Raw genomic sequence first — 24,547 nt, 5'->3', positions numbered from 1 at the left:
TGTACTCTTGCTTTGTTCCAGGTGTGGACACTGCCAGCGGCTGCAGCCAACTTGGAATGACCTGGGAGACAAATATAACAGCATGGAAGATGCTAAAGTCTATGTGGCTAAAGTGGACTGCACGGCCCACTCTGACGTGTGCTCTGCCCAGGGGGTGCGAGGATACCCCACGTAAGTCAGAAGAAAGGGGCACACTTCCCAGGTGGTTCCTGGTTACAAAGAAAGTCCTAAACTTTTGGTAAAGGAGTGAAGAGATACTAAATTTATGGAGGCAGTCCCTGTCATTAGGGAGAAATTGCATTTAACACTGTGTCTATTTTAGATGCCTTTCATACTCTGGATAACCTTTAATTCATCAGTGCTGGGTGTTCCTGTTTGTAAGAGAATGTGTTTGCAAGACGAAAATGGTGGCCCCGCCATGCTAGATGTTCACTGGTACATTTTACACATTGTGCGTAGACTGTCATCAATTTTGGCTTGCTTTTTCTAGTGACTCTTATTCGCAAACACCCTTCCTATAGTTCCTTCCCGTGTGACTCCCACAGGGCTGTTTCTGTTGGAAAGAAGTATAGAGTCTGACAGACGATGATACTTACTTCCTTGACAGTTAAGAATTTTTTTGGTTATAAGAAATAGAAATTGAAACGTTCTCAATTCTGGAAATATAATTGTTCTCTTATTAAACAGAAAGAAAGGACGATTTAAAAGGCTGTGGAGGAACCTCTGAGACCCAGCTTCAGGGGTCGGGGGTCTGTTGCTGCTGCGCCTCCCTTGAGATGACGGCTTTCCAGGCCTGAGGCTCTGTTTGCACAGAAGGGCCCACCACTCACTGGTCCTGCTTGGCTGGAGTGTTCGTTCCAGGAATAGTCACTGTGGCCAGGGAAACAGGAGCTTATAGCAAGACACATGCCCATTCACACCATGTGCCAAGTGTTGGAGGGAAAAGCAGTTCTTCAAAAGAGAGAAGAAGCTGTTTGTGAAGGAGGTGGAGGGATTGCCATGGTCACTTCCTTGCTGTTTGTTTCAATTGAGGAGTGAAGTCAATTCTATACAATTTATTGCTTAATTGGATATTATAGGGGGCCATCAATAAAGCATAAAATTGGAGCTTATATTTAAACCTGGGAGGCAGAAAAGTGGAGGGAGCTCTAGGCTTGAACCTAGAAGTCATAGTCAAATCCCAGCTCTCCCATTTACTTACCACCCAGCTCTGGCCTCATCATTTAACCTGTAAGTAAGGTGATCCTCCAAACATTGTTATGGGACTTACATGGAGTGTGTGCAGACACCAATTTGAGCACACCCAATACATGTTAGGGTTTACCCTCCCATTTGGAAATGTGGGCATTTCCACAAAGGACTCTGGAATTCTTGGTCTTTGGTGATTACTTGCTAATGTAAGTGCCATAATTTGGGTTTACTGTAAATCAGATCAATGGAGATAAAATTGCCTACTATCTGTATCTACATAAAAGCAATAACTCTTGTATGCTTTATAGTATTGCCTTTAAAGTATGGATCAAGAGCATCCCAAAGAAGCAGGTAGTGAGCAGAGATGAGGGTGAGGAGGTGAATGCTTACCTGTGGAGAGCCTGTTGCTGTCAAAGTTCAGGGGCAGCAGGGGTGGGCTGGCTGTGGTGTCTTTCCTCTTAACCTGCTGACCATCTGTGGCCTGAGACTGTGTGCACCACAAACCACGCCATGTGGAAGGTAGCACAGGACCTGTAATGGAGCTAAGAGTGGTATGTGTTAATGGGGCGTCAGAGAAGGAAGCGAAGGCTTCCGCCTAAGCCTGGCCATAACAGCTATCAGCTGCAATATCAGCTATTCCATAGTTGGTATTCACCAAAAACCATCACAAATTTTAAAAGGCCTGTGTTGGAGCATGTGTTTAGATTTTTAATGAGAAGATCTGGTCTCCCCAAGTAAACCATGGGCTGGTTTTGTGTTATTAAAAAGAACAAAAACGAGCTTACATCACATTGAACACAGTTTGGGAAGGAACCTCTGTGACCATCACTGCCCTGCAGAAGCTCCCGAGAACAGATGACTTTCCCCCCCGAGAATGCAGAAGGTGGAATGTGCTGTATGAAATGTGGTCGTGTCGGGGCATCTGTAGATTGACTTGAGTGAGCTTTTACTCCTCCAAGAAAGTACTCATCCCACAGAGTGGCTGTGAGGCCTGAAGCAGATGTTATACCTGCCTGAGTCCAGGCACGTGTCAGGACATGAGCTTTCATGTCATTCTTCTCTGGCAAGTGTAACTGGAGTAAAGGATTGGAGGGGCAGGGAGTTTGGGCTCCCATGCCCCCTAGAGATGGCTGGCTGTGCTCAGGAAAATGTTTTGAGGTCTTCCTGCTGGGCCAGTCATGAATCATTACAGCAGGGCAGGACTGACGGGGGAAACCACCTGTGTTAGTTTCCTAGGCTGCACGTAACAAAATTCCACAAACTGGGTGGCCAGAAACAATAGAAATGTATTCTCCACAGTCCTGGAGGCCAGAGGTCCTAAATCAAGGAGCCAGCAGGGCCATGCTCCCTCTGAAACCTGTAGGGGAATCCTCCCTTGGCTCATCCTGGCTCCTGTTGGTTTCCTGGTCATCTTTGGCGTTCCTTGGCTTGTAGATGCATCACTGCCATCCTCTGTCCTCATGTGCCCTTCTCCCTGTGTGTGTGTGTGTCTCTCTCTCTGTCCAAATTAACCCTTCTTACAAGGACATCGGTCATGCTAGATTTGGGCCCATCCTAATGACCTCATTTTAACTTGAATATCTCTGTAAACACCTTATACTAAATAAGGTCACCTTCTGAGATTCATGGTTATGACTTACACAGATCTGTTTTGCAGGATACAGTTCAGCTCATAACACTGTCTACAGTAATAGAACTTTCATCATGCTGTTTGCCAAGGCAATACCTACATGGGGATTTTCTCCCTGCTGTCTCCTTGAAAGAGGAAACTCAAATGCCCGTGTGGAGGCTTGGTAATAGCAGAAATCTGGGGCAATACTTTGTTTGGGCTTGTACCCTGTGACCCAGTCTCCATCACCTTCCTCACCACCATCGACAGTGAGAATTGAAGTCAGATGCCCCAAACTGACTGGAAGGTCTGGACCAGAAGTGCCCACTCTATCCCTGGGCTCTGTGAACTTTCCGAGGAAGAATCTCAGACTTCTGGCCGGGCGCGGTGGCTCAAGCCTGTAATCCCAGCACTTTGGGAGGCCGAGACAGGCGGATCACGAGGTCAGGAGATGAGACCATCCTGGCTAACACGGTGAAACCCCGTCTCTACTAAAAAAATACAAAAAAACTAGCCGGGCGAAGTGGCGGGCGCCTGTAGTCCCAGCTACTCGGGAGGCTGAGGCAGGAGAATGGCGTGAACCCGGGAGGCGGAGCTTGCAGTGAGCTGAGATCCGGCCACTGCACTCCAGCCCGGGCTACAGAGCGAGACTCCGTCTCAAAAAAAAAAAAAAATCTCAGACTTCTTGGGCAGGTTAGAACGATTTTCAGTCCAACAACAAGAAGAGATTTTTTCATTTTTTGTTTTGCTCAAATGAATAGCAAATTACAAAAATCATAGGCTAGGTCTTACTGTATTTTACTTTTAGCAAAGACACAAGGAATGAGTGTGACAGTCCCTGTTCCTTTCTGATGTCTTGAGGATCCACCCATTTCCCTTCCTGAAGAGCGTTGGTGGGAGGCAGAGCCGTGCAGGAAGCAGTTTCTGTTTCCAGGTGCGGAACACACCTTGTGGGAGCCTGGGGAGGTGCCAGGCTAGGTGAGAGGAATCATCTTTGTTACCACAGATGTTGCAGTTGCTTATCATGTTGAACTTCATGAAGTAGCGAGTGTACTGGCCAAATCTAGTTAAGTTTTGGCTGTTTTTTGTGGTTATGAGACTCTGAGCTGCTGAGGAAGCTGGGTGTATGTTTTGCATTGGAGACACATTAGGGACCTTACCTAGGCCCCACGGTACCATCTTAGGTTCTGGGTAAGGCCAGTATGCCTATTTTAATTTTAAAGCCTAATCTAGCCATGTGACTTCATTTTAAGGAGATTTAGCCATTTTTTATGGACTGAATGTTTGTGTCCCCCAGCATTCATAGGTGAAATCCTGATCCCCAAGGCTGACAATAGGAGGTGGGCCCTTAGGGAGTAGGTCATTAGGGTGGAGCCCTCATGAATGGGGTTACATACCCCATGAAAGAGGCCCCAGACAGTTCTGTTTCCCCTTTTGCCATATGAGGACACAGCAAGAGGACGCCATCTGTGAACCAGAAAGCCCTCTCCAGACACTGACTCTGCTGGCACCTTGATCTCAGACTTCCCAGTCTCTAGAACTAGGCAAAATAGATTCTGTTATTTCTAAGACACCCAGTCTGTGGTTTTCTGTTACAGCTGTTGAACTAAGACACTATTGAAACCTTCATGTCCAAGTTTTACGTATGTTGCCATCTTACAATTCTGATACTGTACATTGGGCATCTACTCACAAAATCCACATACGTGCTGTAGAAGTGTCAGGGGTGTTTTAGATGAGCAGGCTTGCCAACAAATGGTACTCGGTATTTCTTTTCTTTCTATTAGTAGTCTGTGAATTTGTATCTAGCGCATTAGAGCATGTTTCCCCATGACTGCTGGAGGGATGCAGGAACTGGGAGTGTTCATTTCATCCTCTGGTGATGTCTTTCGCTTATGGTTAAAGAGCCTGCTCCCATATCCTCTCTGCAGATTCCTTCAGAGGCTAACATTTGTAGGAAAAAGAAAAGATGCCTTTCCATGGGGAGGTGAATGGACTGCATCAGTCAATGTCACGGATGTTCTTATAGCTGGAAACTTGAATTCTCAGGGTAACTGGATATTCATGCTTTGCAAGAGTTGAATACCTGCCAGGGTGGCCTGGAAGAATACCTTGATTGCAAAACAACACTGTGTCTACTCCGGTCCTAATTTGAGCACACACAACAACAACTGCTGAAGCCGGGAAAGCATAACGGTAGCTTGCAGGGAGGGCCCGAGGCTGCTGTCCAGGAGCACTGAACACTTGCAGCTTTTGTGGCTTCACTCACAGCATTAGGCTGGAAGTTTTCACCTCATTTTAGTTTTCCTTGAATAAAATCAGAAACTTCTACAAGTTTAGGATTAACTGAATGTATTACCTCCTGGAACGTTAGCTTTGTTTCCTTTTTATCAGAGAAGAGCAGATACGTGCCTGGCTGCAGCCCCTTGACAGCTCATTTTCTCATTGTTTCACTAAATGAGTTTGCTCTCTGGTAAAACAACTTTCTTTTTGCTCTGTCTAATCCTTTGCTATTCTTTCAGCTTAAAGCTTTTCAAGCCAGGCCAAGAAGCTGTGAAATACCAGGGTCCTCGGGATTTCCAGACACTGGAAAACTGGATGCTACAGACACTGAACGAGGAGCCAGCGGTGAGTGCCTACCTACTTCCCTCCCTCCCTTTCTCCCTGCCTACATCTTTGGGGTAATATGTAACGGGTCAGAGGCCAGTTGAGGTTAATGATTCAGGCTGCCATTTTAAAGCAACTCTACTTTTTTTTAGAGCTCATTGATATTATAGGTAAAGATGAACTTTTACAAAAGCTTTTTGGTATGGAAATACCGAAATGTGCACAAAAGTCAAGAGAAGACTAAACCCTCAGCTTCAACAGTTACCACCATTTTGGTGTTTGTCTTTCCCGCCACCCTGCACCTTGTTTGGCTGTAGTCAGTCTTCAGGGAAGTCACTTGTGTGGTCTCACAGATAAGCACTTACTCCTTGTTAACACTGCCACCCTGCCACTGTCACAGGTAATATAGTTCACAACTGTTCCCCAGCATCTGAGACTGACTCTGGACCACCTGGGGTCCCAGGGCCAGGCCCAGCCTAGAATCTCCTATCCAAGCCAGCACTGGAGCCTCCTTCCATCCCCCCGACCTTTGCCCTCCACCACCTGCAGTCCTCTGGCTCAGGCCTAGCCCGCCAGCTGTACCCGCAGGGTGGATCCTTCCTTTTCTTCTCAGTGCTCAGTCCCTGAGTCCCTAATGGGCTTTGCTTATAACATCATTTGTACCGTTAATACTCTGTCTTAATGCACTTCCCATACTAAGGCTAGTATCAGGAGATTGTAGATGCTTAGAATATTACGTACTAAAAAGAATTTATAATCTTCCCCCTTCCCAGTTGATGTTGGAAGTCTTCACTTTGTTATAAATCATGATCATAAACCACTGGTAAAGTGTCCCTTTGTGGGTGGTTTCTTCTGATTAATGCTGAGCGCTCAGGCCCCGGGAGTCTGGGTAGAGCTGGTGGGTCATGCTGGTGTGTTAGAGAGGGACTGGAAAAAGACCCGTGTTCCTAAACTGTAGGATCCTGATGAGCTAGGAAGAGCATCTGAAGTCTTTGTAATTTCAATTTCAACCAAGACCTAAGACTACCTTCTTGTACCAGCTAGGCGCCCACTGATTTGAAGGTGGTCTATGGTGGTCCTTTTGGAGCTTTGCCCCATCTTCTCTGATGATCTAATCAGAAACTTGGCTGCTGATTCTGTACTTCCATCCCTCACCTATAAAGACTCTGTCAACTCAGCTGGGCGTGGTGGCTCACGCCTGTAATCCTAGCACTTTGGGAGGCTTAGGTGGGTGGATCACCCAAGGTCAAGAGTTTAAGACCAGCCTGGCCAATGTGGTGAAACCTCGTCTCTGCTAAAAATACAAAAATTAGTGAGGTATGGTGGTGGGCACCTGTAATCCCAGCTACTTGGGAGGCTGAGGCAGGAGAATCACTTGAACCCAGGAGGTTGCAGTGAGCCGAGATCGCGCCACTGCACTCCAGCCTGTGCAACAGAGCAAAAACTTCGTTGCAAAAAAAAAAAAAGACTCTGAACTGTGTGGTGGAGACTGTTGGTGTGTGATGTATGTCACTGAACCAGAGACTTACCTAACTTTAGCTTAAAGGGAGAACCACAGACCTCTCAGGAAGTTTGCATCTTTGTCCTGGCAAGAAAGCTGAATAAGCAGGTGTGACTTTCATATAGATTTAAATTTGACATTGTTTCCTTTATGAAAATATTGTCTTTGTGGGGACACGTATATTGGATGGTAGGAAGCCAATTTTAAGGAGGAGTTAATAGCCTCAAATAAATTTCACCAAAAAAGCCAGTCTTCTATGATGGCTTTATTCAAGAAACCGGCAGGCGGTATCAGGATGACAGAAAGATCTCATCTCATGGCCCATTTCCCTTAGTGGAGGTGGTGGCCTCACCTGCAGTTTGGCAAGGGCTGAGAGGCGGAGTCCAGGCCCTGCAAGGGACTTTCTGTCTCCTCGGTGTGGGAGCAGGATGGTTGTGTGGAATCCCCCCAGGCCACCCCGAACCACAGTCACCTAACTTGCCATATTTTAGTGTCTCCCAGCAATAGGAGGTCCCAGATAAGTGCCAGAAACAATGACCATATGCCTTATTGTGGAAAAGGTTAAGTATGCATACTTTATATTGCAAACCAGAATTCACTTAGCTGTTTAAGTGAAAACTTGAAAGAAAGTTCTTTATCTGTATACCTAAGTAACTTAGTACCTACATTTTTTAATATTCAGGTGGGATAAATTTAGATTTTTTTAAAGTGTTGTGGCAATATTCAAGAAACTCAAAAGACAGTTTGTCACTTTGTACATTCTACTGCAATTTTTATATTTCCATGTTTGCTTCTGTATTTTTTCTGGAACAGTTATAATCATACAAACATGTTTCATCTCATTAATGATTTTATATATTTATGTGGTCTTTATATTGACCATGTCTTAACATTATTTTATCATGTGGATTTGCCATAATTCAACTCTACTTCTGTCTGGATATTTAGGGTATGTATACTTTTTCCATCATCAGTAATGCTGTAGGGAACAAGTTTATCGTTGTAAAGGACATTTTCTCCCCTCTTCTTTTGAGTGATATTTTTAGAATATAGTCTTCCCAGACATAAAATTGTAAGGCCAAGAATAAAAAAACAAGATCATTTTTATGACTCTTGATAAAGATTGCCAGGTTGCTTTCTTAAGAACCATATCAGCTTATGCTGCCACTGCAGGGTGATACGCGACCTGTTTCTGGGATGCACTGTGGTGTTCCCGGGCCGGGGGACTGCTCTGGAGTCTGCCAGGAACCCAGGAAGCAAGTAGGGGCACCCTGCACGTGCCATAAATGAACACTGCATACTGAAAGGCCCTTGAACATCTCATGGAGAGTGGCACACAGTGTTTTATTTCACCTTTTGTGAACTCACTGACTTCACTTAGCCATCCTTCCCTCGGGCATTCTTTTGTGTGGGTATTTAGCACTTTGAAAGTCTTGACACGCTTGCAGCAGAAGGGAAACTTTATGGTTCTTTATGATTCCAGCCCTGCACAGCTTTGAACTGTCAGCACTTTTAAAGCCTTTAACAACTTAGCTTGGATATTCTTTTTAATAGGAATATGAACCCCCAGATAAAAGCTGAGTAATACACACTCGTGTGTCTGCAGCAGAACAGTGATTCCATTATCTTTCTGTCATTTCTGGTTACTTTAGTTGGAAGCCACAGCTGTACCTGGTCTTGAAAAGTCGAGAAATGTAGGATTGTGACTAGACAGCTGCACACACCGCTCTCTGCTTGGGTCCTGTCAGAAGCACCTTTTGAAAAGCCCCTTCCCCCTCTTTCTGCACAAGACTTAGTCATGTGAATTACCTTCTTTCTTGAAGGTGCAGCTTATGTTCATGCCGTGGTTTTCTCTCTGTCGCCTTTCATTCACCTGCGTTTTCCTTCTCATCACCGCCTTTTCTCTTTGTCCGTCTTCTTCCACAGTTGTGTCTTCCTCACAGTTTTCCCTGTCATTTGTATGAAGTAAGGATAACCAGGCCCTCCTGGTCCCTGAGTTTCTCATTCTCAGCTTTGTCCATTTTGCTACCCTGGTATCTGTGTGTTTTTTGAGACAGAGTCTCACTTTGTTGCCCAGGCAGGAGTGCAGTGGCGCGTTCTCAGCTCACTGCAGCCTCCAGCCCTGGGATCAAGTGATCCTCCCACCTCAGCCTCCTGGGTAGCTGGGACTACAGGTGCACATCACCATGCTCAGGTAATTTAACATTTTTTTTGTAGTGATGGGGTCTCACTCTGTTGCCTAGGCTGGTCTTGAACTGCTGGGCTCAAGCAGTCCTCTTGCCTCAGCCTCCCAAAAATGCTAGGGTTACAGGTGCGGGCCACTGCACTGGGCACCCTGGTGTCTGCAAGTGCTGTCCCCTTCAGAATATGTCCATCAGGCATTGTATTTTGTATTATTTGTGAAGTATCCAAGTACATTTCAAAGAAGAGGACAGGGTGTAGGCTAAGACTGTCCTTTACGTTGTCTGCTTTGTTTGGTTGGGTTTTGGGATAGGGACAGCTATCACTTGGCTGCCCTGGAGCCTCAGAGCTAGAGCTTTCACCGAGGGTGAGGCTGGCGGGAGGCTTTTTGCTGAAGCTTCCGGAGGGCTTGATGAGATCAGTTCCTGACCTACCCTTACTCAGCACAGCAGCCTCGTACAAAGGTTCCAGGTTGTTGAGTGAGGGAGGCCCCTGCAGGCGGTTCCCCACAGACACAGTCACCTCCTGGATGGTTTCCCTGTGTCTCCACTGACACACCCATGACTGTTTTATTTCCTCCTGTTAGACACCGGAGCCAGAAGTGGAACCGCCCAGAGCCCCTGAGCTCAAGCAGGGGCTGTATGAGCTCTCAGCGAGCAACTTCGAGCTGCACGTTGCACAAGGTAAGGGGGAGGTCCTGGTGCCAGCTTCAGGGAACCACTGACTATTACTCCTTGGCGTGCTGGGCTTTTCCTTCCTGCCACTCAAGGGCTCTCAGGAGCATCAGTGGCACTGACAAAGGGTCACTCTTGAGGAGCTGTTGGGACCGTTGTTCAGTGCACCTCCTCTTAAACATGAGTTCTCCTTTTGCCTGTGCCCTTACAGAAATGCCAGGTCTAATGCTAAGCACACATGACGCACACACTGGCTGGACAGGGCAGCCTTGGCCCAGAGTGTTTATTCACAGGCTCACCTCGCTTGATCGCTCTGTACTTTATTGCACTTTGGAGATACGGCATTTTTTATGGATTGAGGATTTTGGCAGCCCGGCATTTGGCAGGTCTAGCCATTCTTCCAGCAGCTTGTGCTTACTTTGTATCCCTCTGTCAGCATCTTTTTAGCAATAAAATATTTTTTAATTAAGGTACATTGTTTTTAAAGAAATAATGCTGTTGCACATTTCATAGACTATGGTGTAAACATAACTTTGATATCCACTAGGGAACCCAAAAATTTGTGTGAGTTGTTTTATTGTGATACTATCTTTATTGCAGTGGTCTGGAACCAAACCCACAGTATCTCGGAGGTATGCCTATGTATTAATGGTAATCATATGCTTAATGACCTCAGGCAGAAACAAAAGCTTCTCCCTATCTAAACGGAATTGAGATTGGGCATAGTGGCTCATGCCTGTCATCCCAGCAGTTGGGGAAAACAAGGTGGAATGATTGCTTGAGCCCAGGAATTCGAGATCAGTCTAAGCAAGACCTTGTCTCTACAGAAGATTTAAAAAAAGAAAAAAGCTGGGTATGGTGGTGAGTGCCTATAGTCCTAAGCACTCCTGAAGCGGAGGTGGGAAGATCACTTGAGCCTGGAAGGTCAAGGCTACAGTGAGCTGTGATCACACCACTGTACTCCAGCCTTGGTGACAGCGAGACCCTGTCTCAGAAAAGAACCAGACAAAACCCAGAATTTAGTGACACCATTATAACATGAATCAAATTAGTTACTCTTTCCACTTAAAAGATCTTTCTATACCACATCCTATTTTTTGAAAATGGTCTCCTAATATCAGAATGATCCCCCATTAAATTTCCAGTGTGAATATGTAAGTGTCCTTTATTCATACGTAGATGTGTTTCAGAAAACTTGGCCCAACGCCGAATGACTTGAAAGCAAATTTGGCTTCCTGGCTGACTCCCATTACCAGATGCTACCATGGAGAGAAATCCCCTTAGAAGACTGGGTTGGAAACGTGAGAAAGGGCTTGGATTGCCTCTGGCTTTGTGACTTGTGCCTGCTGGGAGTCAGAGCCCCTCCCCCACCACACTTACTGTCCACAGTAACTTACCGTGAGGCCTTCAGCCATTTCCCATTTTGTTAAAAGTTGTTATTTCATCCGTACCAGTGCCCTGACAGTGGAACTTCAGCCTTTCTGCTACGGGAATGCATTTTCAGCTGGAATTGGCTTGGGCCCTGAGCAGGATGTGTTTCCCAAATCACCTGTTACAGACCAGCTCTGGCAGGCCTCGCCAGCGCCTCCCTAAGTGGGTCATTGCCACACAGCTGTGTCGTGTAGGTACCATGGTGGCTTCCTGCCCTTGCTGGCTTCCCATCAGTACTCTGATTAGGTTCCTGGAGAGCCTGTCTCCATCTTATAGCGCAGGATCTACCGTGCACCTGCACATGGTTTCAGCCTTGCACGTTTTTAAATGGAAGTTAACTTTTAAAGGAAGTTTTTCACCATTTTTTCAGGTGCATCGTTGCTGTGCTGATAAGGCAGTAGCTGTTAGCCTTAGTGTGGTACAGTCCTGCTCAGAGGTCAGGCCACATGCCACTGGTTAGTTCTCTCCCTGACCACAGCCTGATTTCAGTTTGCTATCAGCCCGATGTCAGGGTAGAACAGCTAAACACCTTCTGTGTCCAAAGAATGATGCTGTGAGGGCTTGTTTTTTTGTGTGTCCCCTAGCCAAGGGGGTGATGTTTTACTTTTTAAACTTTTTTTTATGACAAAATGTAATACAGATCGAGAAAACAAATGTAGGGCTTAATGAATTTTTATAGAGTGGTTACACTCTATAAACTACTGTCCGGTTCAAGAAATAAAACTGCCAGCCTCCCATGTCCCATCCAGGGCTCACCCCGCCCTCCCTTCTTCTCCAAGAAGGCACTTTCCTGACGTTTGTGGAAACCACTGGTATTAGTCTGTTTTCAGACTGCCGATGAAGATATACCCGAGACTGGGCAATTTACAAAGGAAAGAGGTTTAATGGAGAACTCACCGTTCCACATGGCCAGGGGAGCCTCACAATCATGGTGGAAGTCAAGGAGGAGCAAGTCACATCTTACATGGATATTGGCAGGCAAAAAGAGCTTGTGTAGGGAAACTCCCATTTTTAAAACCATCAGATCTCATGAGACATATTCACCATCACGAGACCAGCACGGGAAAGACCTGTCCCTGTGACTCAGTTACCTCCTACCTGGTCCCTCCCACAACATGTGGGAATTGAAGATGAGATTTGGGTAGGGACATAGGCAAACCATATCACGACTCCTTTTATGGTTTCATCACTGAAGTGTGCATTCCTGAGCACTATAGTTTCATGTGTGTGTATGTATCTTTTAAGGCTCTTTTAACCTGCATGTTCTCCAGACATCTCTTTCTCTTTCTTGCTGAAGACATAGGTGGTTTGACCTGTAGAGCTCCCCGTGGTCCAGACTTTGCTAATTGTGTCCCCGTAGTGTGGTCTACATGTTTCCCTGATTTCTCTGTTTCCTGTAAATTGGTAGTTGGGTCTGGGGACAGAATCAGTTTCAGTGTGATGTTTTTTGGGGGCACAGGAAGACCTTATAGCTGGTGGGGGCACAGAGTGTCCAGTTGTCTCTCTTTGGGATGTGGGCGACCATGACAGGCAGGGCCTGGGTCCATTCATTCCTTAGGGCTGCCAAGTGCGGAGACTCATTCAAGCGTCCCTTCATTTTTTAACCAAGAGAAACTCGCCCTCATTTATCACCTGGTTGGTTATTCAGTGGCGCAGTGCATATGGGAGAGGTGGGAGGAATGCCTCATTCTCTCCCTTTATTACAGTTTTCCAAATAATGAGTTGTTGCTGATTGTCCATCAAAGATGACAAATTTGGTTTTGAGTATTGTTATGAACTCATGAATAGAAACACATTTGATGGGAGTCCCTTTGTACCAATTAAAGTGCTCATGCTGAACTGAGATTTGCTAAGCAGGACAAAGATCTGATTCTTCAATTAACTCTCTAGTGAGGTCTGACATAAATTACAGTTCCTCTTTCCCCCGTCTCTGCCTTGGCTCTCCACTCCAGGCGACCACTTTATCAAGTTCTTCGCTCCGTGGTGTGGTCACTGCAAAGCTCTGGCTCCAACCTGGGAGCAGCTGGCTCTGGGCCTTGAACATTCCGAAACTGTCAAGATTGGCAAGGTGAGTGAAAGCCCTTATTAAACTGGAAATGGACTGCTTTGGGCTGGATTAATTAGCAGAGTGGCCCATTATTCATCCTGTGTGCAAAGTCGCAAACTTGATTTATTAATTCCATTTAGTGTGCCACTTGATAATTCATTTCACCTTCACAGATGGCAGCCTGATTTTGAGTTTTGCTGACTTTTCCACAGCCTAGAGATAAATTACGGCCTCGGCTGCTTTGTTTGTTTTGAAGAGATGGCCAGATCTGAATTGGCAGCCCCAGAGCCTGTTCTGCAAAGATACAGGGTCGAGCCTTGTAGAACGCTCACTGGACGAACTTGGAGACCATCCACGTTCGACCTCACCCAAGAGTTCTCTCTAAAAGGACCCTGGCTCTGTGTTCACCCAGCCATGCAGAAGACCCTCCCTCAGTGTGCACTGGGCCTGGGATGCTTTCCAGGGTTTCCCACTTTATACAGAGAAGCCAAGAGTGATGTCTGACAACTTCTGTGTAACTGGATTTTCTGGAAATATCCAGTGTAGCTCCAGGGACATCACTTTTATTCTTGTCCACTTTCCAGCACCCACCAGACACCATGCATAGATTTCCTTTCTTAAAAATCTCGTTTTTCTACCTTGCCACGGGGCTGATTTGTATACAAAAGTAATGCTGCATGTCTAGGACTGGATGATGGTTAACAGGATGATCTACTTGGGATGGTGAGATGGTCAAAAGCGTAAACCTGGGGATTGGGTAGACCTGGCTGGCTGACTTTGGGCAAAACCTCTCCACGCCTTGGTCTCCCCCTTTGCAAAACTGAGCTAAGATCTACTCTGTGGTGTCTGGGCAGGTGAAAGTACACTGCTTAGTGTGATGCTCAGCACGGGGCGGATGCTTAGTAAGTTGTAATCACTTTTGTTGTCAGTTAAATGGATTTTTCACTGTTGCCTCTTAAACACTTACGATAATATATACTAATTATACATGTTATGATTATCAGTTTATATTTATTGAACATTGCGGGGAAGTAATTATAAAATAATCTTGTCTACTGTCTTGCCCCATTCCTTGTATCCTTACTTAATTATTGTATGAAATTTTATGGGAGATTCTTTTAGGTTTATGTCCATAGAGGATCCTAGCAGACACAAGCCTAGGTGACCATGCTGAGCCCTTCATCCCTGGCACATGTGGCTGGGTTACACTGGACCCTTAAAAATGTCCTGTGCCGACCTTGGGCTGAGGTCTGCTGTACTTCAATTCTGCACCTTAGCTGCTCTCTGATGGGTGTTAGGTGTTGAAATAGTATTTTTACCCCGTTTGCTGACATAGTGAAAACAACTTAGTCCTGCCTATTTTCGTGCTGGTAGAAAATAAAAGAAAGCAGTGACTTAGAACAAAATGTTTCATGAAAATGTTGGGCAAGCAGAATCTTTTGAGATTGAAATGAAATAAAAGCTTGAAGAGCTGTGCTTGTTGGTAAATTCAGTTTATAGAATTAAGGATGGATTATAATCTTGACATCTTTTCAGTCTTACCTTTATTATATACCAACTACTCCTGTTTAAAATTCACTTCTTGCTCCCTCTTGATTTTAAAACCCTCTAAGCCCGAGCATGAGAGGAAATTCTAAGCTGGCATGTGAACTGGTCTGGGTCCCAGACACCAACAGCCAGGCTAACCCCTCCCACCAGCACCACCACCACCACCAAATGTCAAGCCAGGGCCCTGACTCCAGCTACCAGGTGCTGACTTTACTTGCTCGAGTTAAAGTGTTGCTTCCTAAAAATTGGCATGTTTAACTGAGCTATTAATACAATAAATCTTACCTCTAAAGTAAATCTTTCCCTTACTCCCTTTAGCTCAGGTATGCTTTAGCGTAGCTTTTAGGAACATTCTCTTCAAAAACTGCACCTTGCTGGCAGAGTTGCTACAGAATCTGGATTTTGAAAAGAATATTTGTAAAGTACAAAGCATCCAGTAGTCCCATTAGCAAGAAGGTCCATGAAGAAACTGACTGGGAAGTTGATCTGCCTTTATTCTCAGGTTGATTGTACACAGCACTATGAACTCTGCTCCGGAAACCAGGTTCGTGGCTATCCCACTCTTCTTTGGTTCCGAGATGGGAAAAAGGTACGTCTGCCCTTCTTGGTATTGAGAGTTCTTCATCTCTTAACCCCATCAGGCTGAGCTACTGAGTGGTTTAATGGGTACAGTGAATTGCCAGTCTTGATTGTTAGGGCACTGGTTTGGAGAAATACGTGTAATGGAACAAATGTCTTTCTCTTAATTGATAAGATTTGGGTTGTGGAGATAAATTCATTTGTTATACTACCTTGAAACATTTCAGTGGCCCAAGTTATCACTAGAATAACCCAGATCTTACAGTCATAGGGTTGACTGTGCTCTGGTCATGAATATAAACCTTCAGGCCTTTGGACAGAGCTAAGGCTTGCACTTGGTCCGGTTCTGCCTCTCTCCCTCCTTCCCTGGCCGATGGTCAGCGGCTCAGAGTTCCCCATCAGCACAACAGCTCGCTGGCAGGCCTCCACCCCAGACTTCCATGATGTATAACCCCACGGAGGGAAGAGGGGCCTGTATAGTTCTCTCACCAAAGCCGAAGCATTCACTTATCCTGTCTACATTTCCATCTAAATACGAACATGCAGACTTAGCACCACAGCTAAGACATCTGAGAGATCTGACCTAGGCAAGCAGGGGTTGGAGGAAGGCTTAAGTGATTCAGAACACCTCAGTGGACTCACTCAGCAGTGTGCCCGTGTCTCGGACAGGTGGATCAGTACAAGGGAAAGCGGGATTTGGAGTCACTGAGGGAGTACGTGGAGTTGCAGCTGCAGCGCACAGAGACCGGAGCCACGGAGACCGTCAAGCCCTCAGAGGCCCCGGTGCTGGCAGCCGAGCCCGAGGCTGACAAGGTGGGTGCCTGCTGGGGTCGGGATCCATGCAGGCCCATGGCCCCCGGCCCCCCACCTACCCACCCTCAGAGGGCCTTCTCAAATGCTTTGGACAAAATGACAGTTTGGGGACAGAGTCATTCTGATGGTTCGCTATAGCTGCGTTTTCAACACATATTTTTCATTGACTTTTGCATGCTTTCCGGGGTAAATGTAAACAAAAGCTTCCCTTTTAAAAACATGAAATGGATGTGAGACAAATCCCAAGACAATATTTGGTGTCAAAAATCTCTAGAGAATCCTTCCTTTCCTCTTCGTTTTAAAGGATGACTGTGCTCGGCAGGTTTCTGCTGTGAAATCTTGGCTGCTGGCCCTGGGGCCCTGATTCTATTCCTGACCTTGTCCCGGGCATTTCCTTCCACCTCTGTTGTAAAGGCCCTAGAAGACCTGTAACCAAGAGGGCATCCACAGGGATCAGGCTAGTGACTGTAGATGTAACCTGCTTAGGCAGTCCTGACACACTGAGGGATTTCCTTCCTCCCCTCAGATAGCAGGAGGTTTTCGATTCGTTTGTTCTGCTTTATCAAGCCCTTGTTATATCACAGGCACTATTACTAGGCCACCAGGAAATAAAAATAAGACCGGTTTCCTGCCTCTGAAGCATACAGGTCTCCGAGGCAAGCGGTGAGAAGACACACAAGCCCATGGCAGGGGGCTGGGGCAGAAATGTGTGCAGGGCTGGTTGCTAAAGAGAAGTGGAGGCAAATGGGCAAGAAGTGTCCCTAAGGAGCTGACTGATGGGATCTGTGCTGGACAGATAGGCTGGGCAGGGCTGTCGCTGAGGCACCGCACCAGCAGGGATCAGCCGGCGTTTCCGCAGGGCCAGAGCTGGGGCTGGAGGAACACAGTGGGAGACAGGTCGGGGTGTGGTGTAGGATCCCTGAGAGAGAGAGAGATGGGAGCTGGAGTTGAGAGGATGTGGGCAGCTGGCCAAGGATTACGAACTGTATCCCATATTCACAGGGAGCCCACGGAAGTTCTGTGCAGAGTGGAGTTGTAGGAAGATGACTGGCATGCACACGTGCTGGAGGTGGGAAGCTGCTCTATTAGGCCATTAAAGATGACGCGTCTCATGCTGCGGCTGTGACTGGGGGATGGTGAGGAGGAGAAAGCCAGCATAAGGAGTCCAGCCTGCTGTGCAGCAGGGAGGAGAGGGAGGGAGGGTCAGAGGCGAGTCTGCTTCCTGCATATCTGGTGGAGGACAGTACCTAGCACAGGGGCAGGGCCAGAGCTCGAGGAAAAGGGATGAGCTTGGTTTTCAAGGTGTTGATCTTCACAGCTGTCAGCTGCGTAGGTGGCAGTGTTCAGTGGCAGTTCCATCCATGAGCCTGGGGCTACAGCAGGAGGCTGCACTGGACGAGAGTGCCCGTGTCATCCTCTTCAGGTGGAAGCCACGCCTGAAGGCTAGGAGATGGGATTTGAAAAAACCAGTGGAGCCACCAACCCCCTTCTCACTGGGTGGGGCCATACAGGGCCTCCTCACCCCCACAGCCCCATCCCTAGTTGGACTCTTGTAGGTCAGGGATGGCCTGAGTGTTGTTTAAAAGTTGATGTTTTGGTTGAAGAAGTAAGCAGCTGGTTTTGTAGTTGTTAGGACCACATATGTTAAAGGAGTATATGTGTCATGGTGGTTACAAAGGTCATCCCAAATTGAGTATAATTATATACCATGGATGTTTTCATCACAGCACCATTTCTATTTATAATACAGTTTTCCACCATGAAGTGGGTCTTTTCAGTGCGTGCGGCGTCATGTTTCTGGACATAAAGATGGTAGTGTTCCACAATGGCCCCGCTTGGCCTCCGTCACTGACATATGTTACTCGATGCCAGACTCAAATGGAGCAGCCCTGGTACACTCAGCCACATGATAAATCATCCCATTCCTGCTCTCCAGAGAGAATCGCAGCTCCATTTTTAGAGAAACACATAGACGTCATTCTGTAAAGAACTGTCAAGGGAGAATGGCTTTAAAGCAGACTACCATGTAGCACCTTTCCCTTAAATTCTCCAGCCAGAGCTTCCATCAACATTTTTCACATTGACTTAGAACAGGCTGCTTTCCATTTGTATGTTCAATATAAAACACATATCATTGCCTGTGCTATTGTAACTCGGTTCTTTCTGTTGCGTAGAGAGGATGTCAAAAAGGGTGCTAGGAGAACAGGGTGGCCAGTGAGAAAAGCAGCTGAGGGTCAGACTTCAGTGGGTATCCTAGAGACTCCAAGCCTAGAGGTGCAGACTCAAGCGTCGGACACCCAGGGCTGCCTAGTCCACACCACAGAGCCCTGGAGCGTTGTCAGAACAGTGGCCTGGGAGTTTTCAACCTGCCTCATCCCCAAAAGACAGCCCCTGCCCCCACCACCCCCGTACAGTGTCCAGCCACCTCCTCACCGCATCTCCCAGCCTTGGGACCCAGGGACTTGTATTGATCTCTCTGCCCTTCAGAGGCTGCCAGCCTCCCTTTGTATATAGCCTATGAAATGCAGATTGTGTAGGTATTTCTTTGTGACTTTGGAGCCTGCATAACGGCATTTTCAAAAAAATTACTGATTCGTGTATCTGCAATCCCAAAGCATGGCCCTGCTCAACTTTAAGGGATGTACTTGAACTGTGGCTTTTCCCTCCCTTGAAGGGCACTGTGTTGGCACTCACTGAAAATAACTTCGATGACACCATTGCAGAAGGAATAACCTTCATCAAGTTTTATGCTCCATGGTAAGTGGCTGTTTAATTAGAAACTACTTTATCCATGTGTACTAAGTCACATCATGTTTTCCAGCTCATCTGCCACCCCTCCAGACTCAATGGTGGGCACGTGTTGCATTTACATGTAGGTCATGTTGTAGGAAATAAGGAACTGTTATTATGCTCCTATATTCAAATATGTTAAACTTCAGTGGCTTTAATTATATATGGAGAATGAGGCTAATGTAAAGTTCTATCAACTTTGGAGAAAACAAAAAAATTGAGGCAAATTATGATGGCCATACTCAGTTTTGTGGTATCTGCACTTTTCCAAATAAATGGACTTTTTTTTTTTTTGGCGAAACAATGAGTGTCATGATGTAGTTTTTGCTCCTCGGTTCTTTTAAGTAGTCAGATTTCTTTTGTAGAGAAATCCAGTAGAGTCTGTTAGAGCCATGCAGTATGCTACGTAGTTTCCTGAACCTGCGTGCCACATGGTCTCGGAGACCAGAGCAGAAGTGGATTGCAGATACTGTGAGATCCAGACAACCTTGGTTCTAAGACTTACCGTGAATGTCCTTTAACTCCTTTGAACCCCAGTTCCCTCAGCTGAAAATGGGAGTAACTTTTGTCTTCACAAATAAAACAATCCATTTGGAAAAGCAGAGTGTTTAGGACAACATTAAATTATTTATCTAAACATGATAAAGGCGCCACTTTTCTTTTTGTTAACGCTCCACATATTCCTGAGAAACTAACCATAGGGGTAAAAAGTTAATAAGCACAGCACTCAAACGAACCGTAGCGATGCCTTTCAAATCATTTTCAACTTTTAAAAACCTAAAGCTCCATAGATCAAGTATCAAGAAAGAGGATCCCCTTTGGCTGAAGGGGAGCCATCCATACGGCAGGAGGGGGTCAGAAGAGACAAGGGAACAGAGTCAGGTAGAAGGGAGGGTTTGAACCAAACTTAGTCATGGCCTTGATGCTCACCCCAGATGGCTGAAGTACCAAGGAGGCCTTAACATGTTTCTGAAATTCTGAGACCCCAAGCGATCAAATCTAAAATGTCTTTGGCATTCAAGTGACTTTTTTAGAAATTGTGTGGCATCTGCTGTCTTCCCTGTTCCTGGTGCTTTCATAAACCAGTTAGTGCAGTTGACCATGGCATGGGAATGGTCTCAGAATCTCAACTTGCTTTCAGACTGGCTTGCTTCTGTCACGTTGTCTGAAAGTCTACCTTGGATCAACTTTTGGGTTCTTCGTTTGGGATGGGAGGAGGAGGAAGAGTGAATGTGCGCCCAGTGGGAGAATTTGGTATTTTACAAATTTCTAGGCAATTGTCTGTCCCATACAGAAGAAACAGGGCTTGTCTTGGCAGCAAAGTGTAGGTGAATGATCTCGACCCAGGATTTCAACAAGCTGTCCTTTTTCTCTTCCTAGGTGTGGTCATTGTAAGAATCTGGCTCCTACTTGGGAGGAACTCTCTAGAAAGGAATTCCCTGGCCTGGCGGGGGTCAAGATCGCTGAAGTAGACTGCACTGCTGAACGGAGCATTTGCAGCAAGTACTCGGTGGGTGCTCGGATGGATGCTTATGGGAGCAGATCCCGAGGGAACTGTGCCTCAGCCACGATCACTCACTCTGCCCTCATCTTCTCAACAATGTGGCTTTTATGTCCCTTTGAGTTGTTTTGAGAAGCAAAAGAGATCCTCTCTCAAAGGAAAGGCATTCTTCTCCGCCCGCTTTTTAGTTAGTATCCATGTTTCAGTGCAGGCTTTCAGGCCTTGCTGTCTGAGTATAAGGCCATGAAGTAACAGACCCCACACCATAGACTGGGGGTCTTCCCACACCACTACTCTTGATGATTGACCAGTGGTCTGTAGCCTTCGCCATAAATACCTGAGCCGCTCATTTTTCACACATAAGCCAGCATTCCAAAATGCAGGGGCTGAATCTCACAATCATTTCCACATACCCTCCTTTCTGAAAGGGCCATGCCAGCAAGTCGGTCCTGGGGTTAACTACTGCCTTCATTCCAAGCTGTTAGCACAATCTGATGGCCTGGAAGATTTGTCATTTTTATTTCTCCTTTTGTGTTATTCAGACACTCTTGGAGCCTTTTAGATGGAGAATAGACGTAACCCAGACATAGTTTCCTTATCATTAAAAGATACCAGTTGTTTCTTGTGCCCTAAAATTCTTAGAAACGAGTGGCAACTGAAAAATGTATCCTCAAGAGGATCTTGCTCTCATGGTCTGGTCTGCAGACCACCAGGGCATCGCAAGGGAGGTCGTTGGAAATGCAGACTCCCAGGCCTGCTGAATCCAAATCTGCATCTTCACCAGATCCGCAGGTGATTGTGGGCACAGTAAAGACTGAAAGGGTCTACTTTAGGGTAAAATCGTTCCTTTGATGCTGATCTTTAATGATGTCATTTTGAATTCGGAAGTGCCCCACGGCTTTGCTTTCTAAAGTCTGCTCCTCTTTTAATGGAATATATACCTTTAAAAATTAGCCACAGAATTTTCCAGCCACAACAGTAGGACTGTATCTGGTTTTATTTAGGAAGCAATTTGTATGTGATCTGGACCGCTGGTTTGCAAACTTTTTTCTTTTTTGGTTTAAGGTACGAGGCTACCCCACATTGTTGCTTTTCCGAGGAGGGAAGAAAGTCAGCGAGCACAGTGGAGGCAGAGACCTTGACTCGTTACACCGCTTTGTCCTGGGCCAAGCGAAAGACGAACTCTAGAAACGCAGTTGGAAGTCACCTCTCCTGCCCGGCTCCTGCACCCCGCATTTAGGAGTTCAGTCTCACAGAGGCCACTGGGTTCCCGGTGGTGGCTGTTCAGAAAGCAGAACATACTAAGCGTGTGGTATCTTCTTTGTGTGTGTGTGTTCCAAGCCAACACACTCTACAGATTCTTTATTAAGTTTCTCCAAGTAAATGTGTAACTCATGGTCACTGTGTAAACTAAATATTTTCAGTGGCGATATATCCCCTTTGACCTTCTCTTGATGAAATTTAAATGGTTTCCTTTGAGACTGAAATAGAGTTGAGGGAAATCAAATTGCTGGACTATTTTTGGCTCCTGAGTTGAGTGATTTTGGTGAAAGAAAGCACATCCAAAGCATAGTTTAACTGCCCACGAATTCTGGAAAGGTGGCCTTGTGGCAGTATTGCTGTTCCTCTGATCTTAAGGTCACAGTTGACTCAGTACTGTGGTTGGTCTGTAGCATGGAGCAGATTTAAATGCAAAACCCCACACCTCTGGAAGATACCTTCATGGCCACTGCTGGAGCTTCTGTTTCTGTGAATACTTCTCTCAATGTGAGAGGTTAGCCATAATGAAAGCAGCATTACTTCTGACTGTGCCTGAGTAAGAGAATGCTGATGCCATAACTTTACGTGTCCATACTTGTCAAATCAGTTACTGTTCAGGGATCCTTCTGTTTCTCATGGGGTGAAACGTTTCTTTAGTTCATCATGTTAACACGAAGCCAGAGTCCACATGAACTGTAAGATTGTATGTCTTCCTTAGAAAGGGTAGGCATGGAAAATTCCACAAGGAGTTAGTTGTATTTGTCACCTGGGGCGACAAGACCAGACGGGCTTTCCCAGGCCTGGGTGTCCAGGGAGGCTCTGCAGCCCTGTTGAAGTGTCCTAACTAGAGTTTCGGATTCTGTTCCTCAGTAGTCCTTTTAGAGGCTTGCTATACTTGGTCTGCTTCAAGGAGGTCGACCTTCTCATGTATGAAGAATGGGATGCATTTGAGCTCAAGACCAAAGACAGATGTCAGCGGGACTGCTCTGGCCCTGTTGTGCACGGCTGTGGCAGCTGTTGAGGCCAGTGTCCTCTAACTCATGCTACCCTTATGATTAAATGCTTTTACTGTCTCCTTCAGGAATAAGCACTTACAAGACTAAGCTCTAAGAGAGGTGTTTGTCCTTTTACCATCGAGCTACTTCCCATAATAACCACTTTGCGTCCAACACCCTTCACCCACCTCCCACACGCAAGGGGATGTGGATACTTGGCCCAAAGTAACTGGTGGTAGGAATCTTAGAAACAAGACCACGTATACTGTCTGAGGCAGAAGATAACAGCAGCATCTCAACCAACCTCTGCCTTAAAGGAAATCTTTATTAATCATGTGTGGTTCACAGATAATTCTTTTTTTAAAAAACCCAACCTCCTAGAGAAGCACAACTGTCAAGAGTGGCTTCAGCTTTGCATCACGAGTCCTGTATTCCAAGAAAATCAAAGTGGTACATTTTGTTTGTTTACACTATGATACTTTCTAAATAAACTCTTTTTTAAAAAAAGTCTGGTCTTTCCTTCAATGTTACAGCAAAACATATAAAATAGACAATAAATTATAGTTTATATTTACAAAAAAAGCTGTAAGTGCAAACGGTTGTAGATTATAAATGTATTATTTAATCAGTTTAGTATGAAATTGCCTTCCCAGTACATGATTGTGAAAAAGACATTTAGAAAATATTCTAAAATTTGATCTGAGCCTCACTTTCTACAAAGGAAATCATGATTTCAGTTCATAAACAGCACTCTTATCCCCCTATCGCTATTTTAAGCTGGGCACCCTCATTTTATTTTCTTTGTCGGTTCTAACCTGTGGCATGGTATGCTGTATAGTAAACAGGCAGAGAACCGCTTTACTGAAATAGATATTAGAGCCGGCAGTCCAGAAGTTAATGTGCTGGTCAAAGAACCGTTCTGATAAAGAAGACGTGCAGCATTGCCTTCACGTGTTACACACCCCTTGCAGCCTCACCTCGGAGTGTGATCAGTCTACTTTTGGTACTAGCAAGGAGTATAGCAAATGGAGGATTGCGGTGTAGAAATGGTATGTTTTGGCAGAAATAAGTATATATTCACACCAACAAAACTCCAGCATGAACATATAACAGCAATGACTGAGACAAAGGCGCCCCATGGAGCCCTGGCTGTGGCCTGGGCTGTGGGTCATGTATGAAATGGAACTTCCTGGGAATGAAATCTGAACAGAGGCGTTCCCCCAACTTCCCCGATTTCTGTTCTCTGTAAAATCTACCTTTGATAGACAGTACTGAACCAGCTGATACTTTAACCAAGAATACATTTAACTCCTTTGAGATTATTTTCCCTATTTACTAACACCCCAAATAGCTTGATCTACAGCTAAAACTAATTTTGGTGGGTTTTTGGGGGAGGAGGGGAGGAAGAGCTTCACGGTTGTTTCTGCAGTTACCAGACTTTACAGACATCCAAACTCAGCTTGCTACAGACCAACAACTACTCACGTCATTTACCAAGTGAGCAAATTATTAATGAGGTCCTTTAAAATCTTCTTGGGTAATAAGGCACTGGCATGAGAGAGTTTCCAAGTCTCCTCGTCCCACCTCCAGCTGTGCTGCTGTGTTTTTAAGGCAGATGTAATCTAGGAATCCAAGGCAGACTGTGTGTGCCCAGCATCTGGTTTCGAGTTAGTGGCATCCACAAGCTCTTACAACCATATTCCTGTATTTTTTCAGAATGACATTGGAGTTGTCATCAAAGTAAAGAACCGAGATGGCATTTAGTTTAGTTGGTGCACAGCACGGTTTGGGGACATACTCAGGGTTCATCAGGTGAACCT

General features: G+C 45.8%; 2 protein-coding genes across 2 annotated transcripts in view; one reads left to right on the top strand and one right to left on the bottom strand.

Annotated features, from left to right (window-relative positions):
- Positions 1 to 23,227, top strand: TXNDC5 (thioredoxin domain containing 5). Its single transcript, XM_017879620.1, has 9 exons — positions 1 to 171; positions 5,323 to 5,428; positions 9,676 to 9,772; positions 13,147 to 13,262; positions 15,292 to 15,378; positions 16,038 to 16,181; positions 18,856 to 18,938; positions 20,352 to 20,481; positions 21,538 to 23,227. The coding sequence occupies exons 1-9, from the start codon at positions 83 to 85 to the stop codon at positions 21,658 to 21,660; spliced, it is 975 nt and encodes a 324-aa protein (XP_017735109.1). The 5' UTR covers positions 1 to 82; the 3' UTR covers positions 21,661 to 23,227.
- BMP6 (bone morphogenetic protein 6) overlaps positions 23,036 to 24,547 on the bottom strand; it is a 164,121-nt gene continuing 162,609 nt past the window's right edge. Inside the window, exon 7 of the mRNA XM_017879619.1 lies at positions 23,036 to 24,545. Within this exon, the coding sequence (XP_017735108.1) occupies positions 24,396 to 24,545 (150 nt within the window). The 3' untranslated portion in view covers positions 23,036 to 24,395. The remainder of the gene's footprint in view (positions 24,546 to 24,547) is intronic.

The sequence above is a fragment of the Rhinopithecus bieti genome, unplaced genomic scaffold (assembly GCF_001698545.2).
Source record: "Rhinopithecus bieti isolate Rb0 unplaced genomic scaffold, ASM169854v2 scaffold_10612, whole genome shotgun sequence".
NCBI lineage: Eukaryota > Metazoa > Chordata > Mammalia > Primates > Cercopithecidae > Rhinopithecus > Rhinopithecus bieti.
The sequence above is the reverse complement of the archived record's forward strand: the minus strand, read 5'-3'. Positions and strand labels throughout refer to the sequence as shown.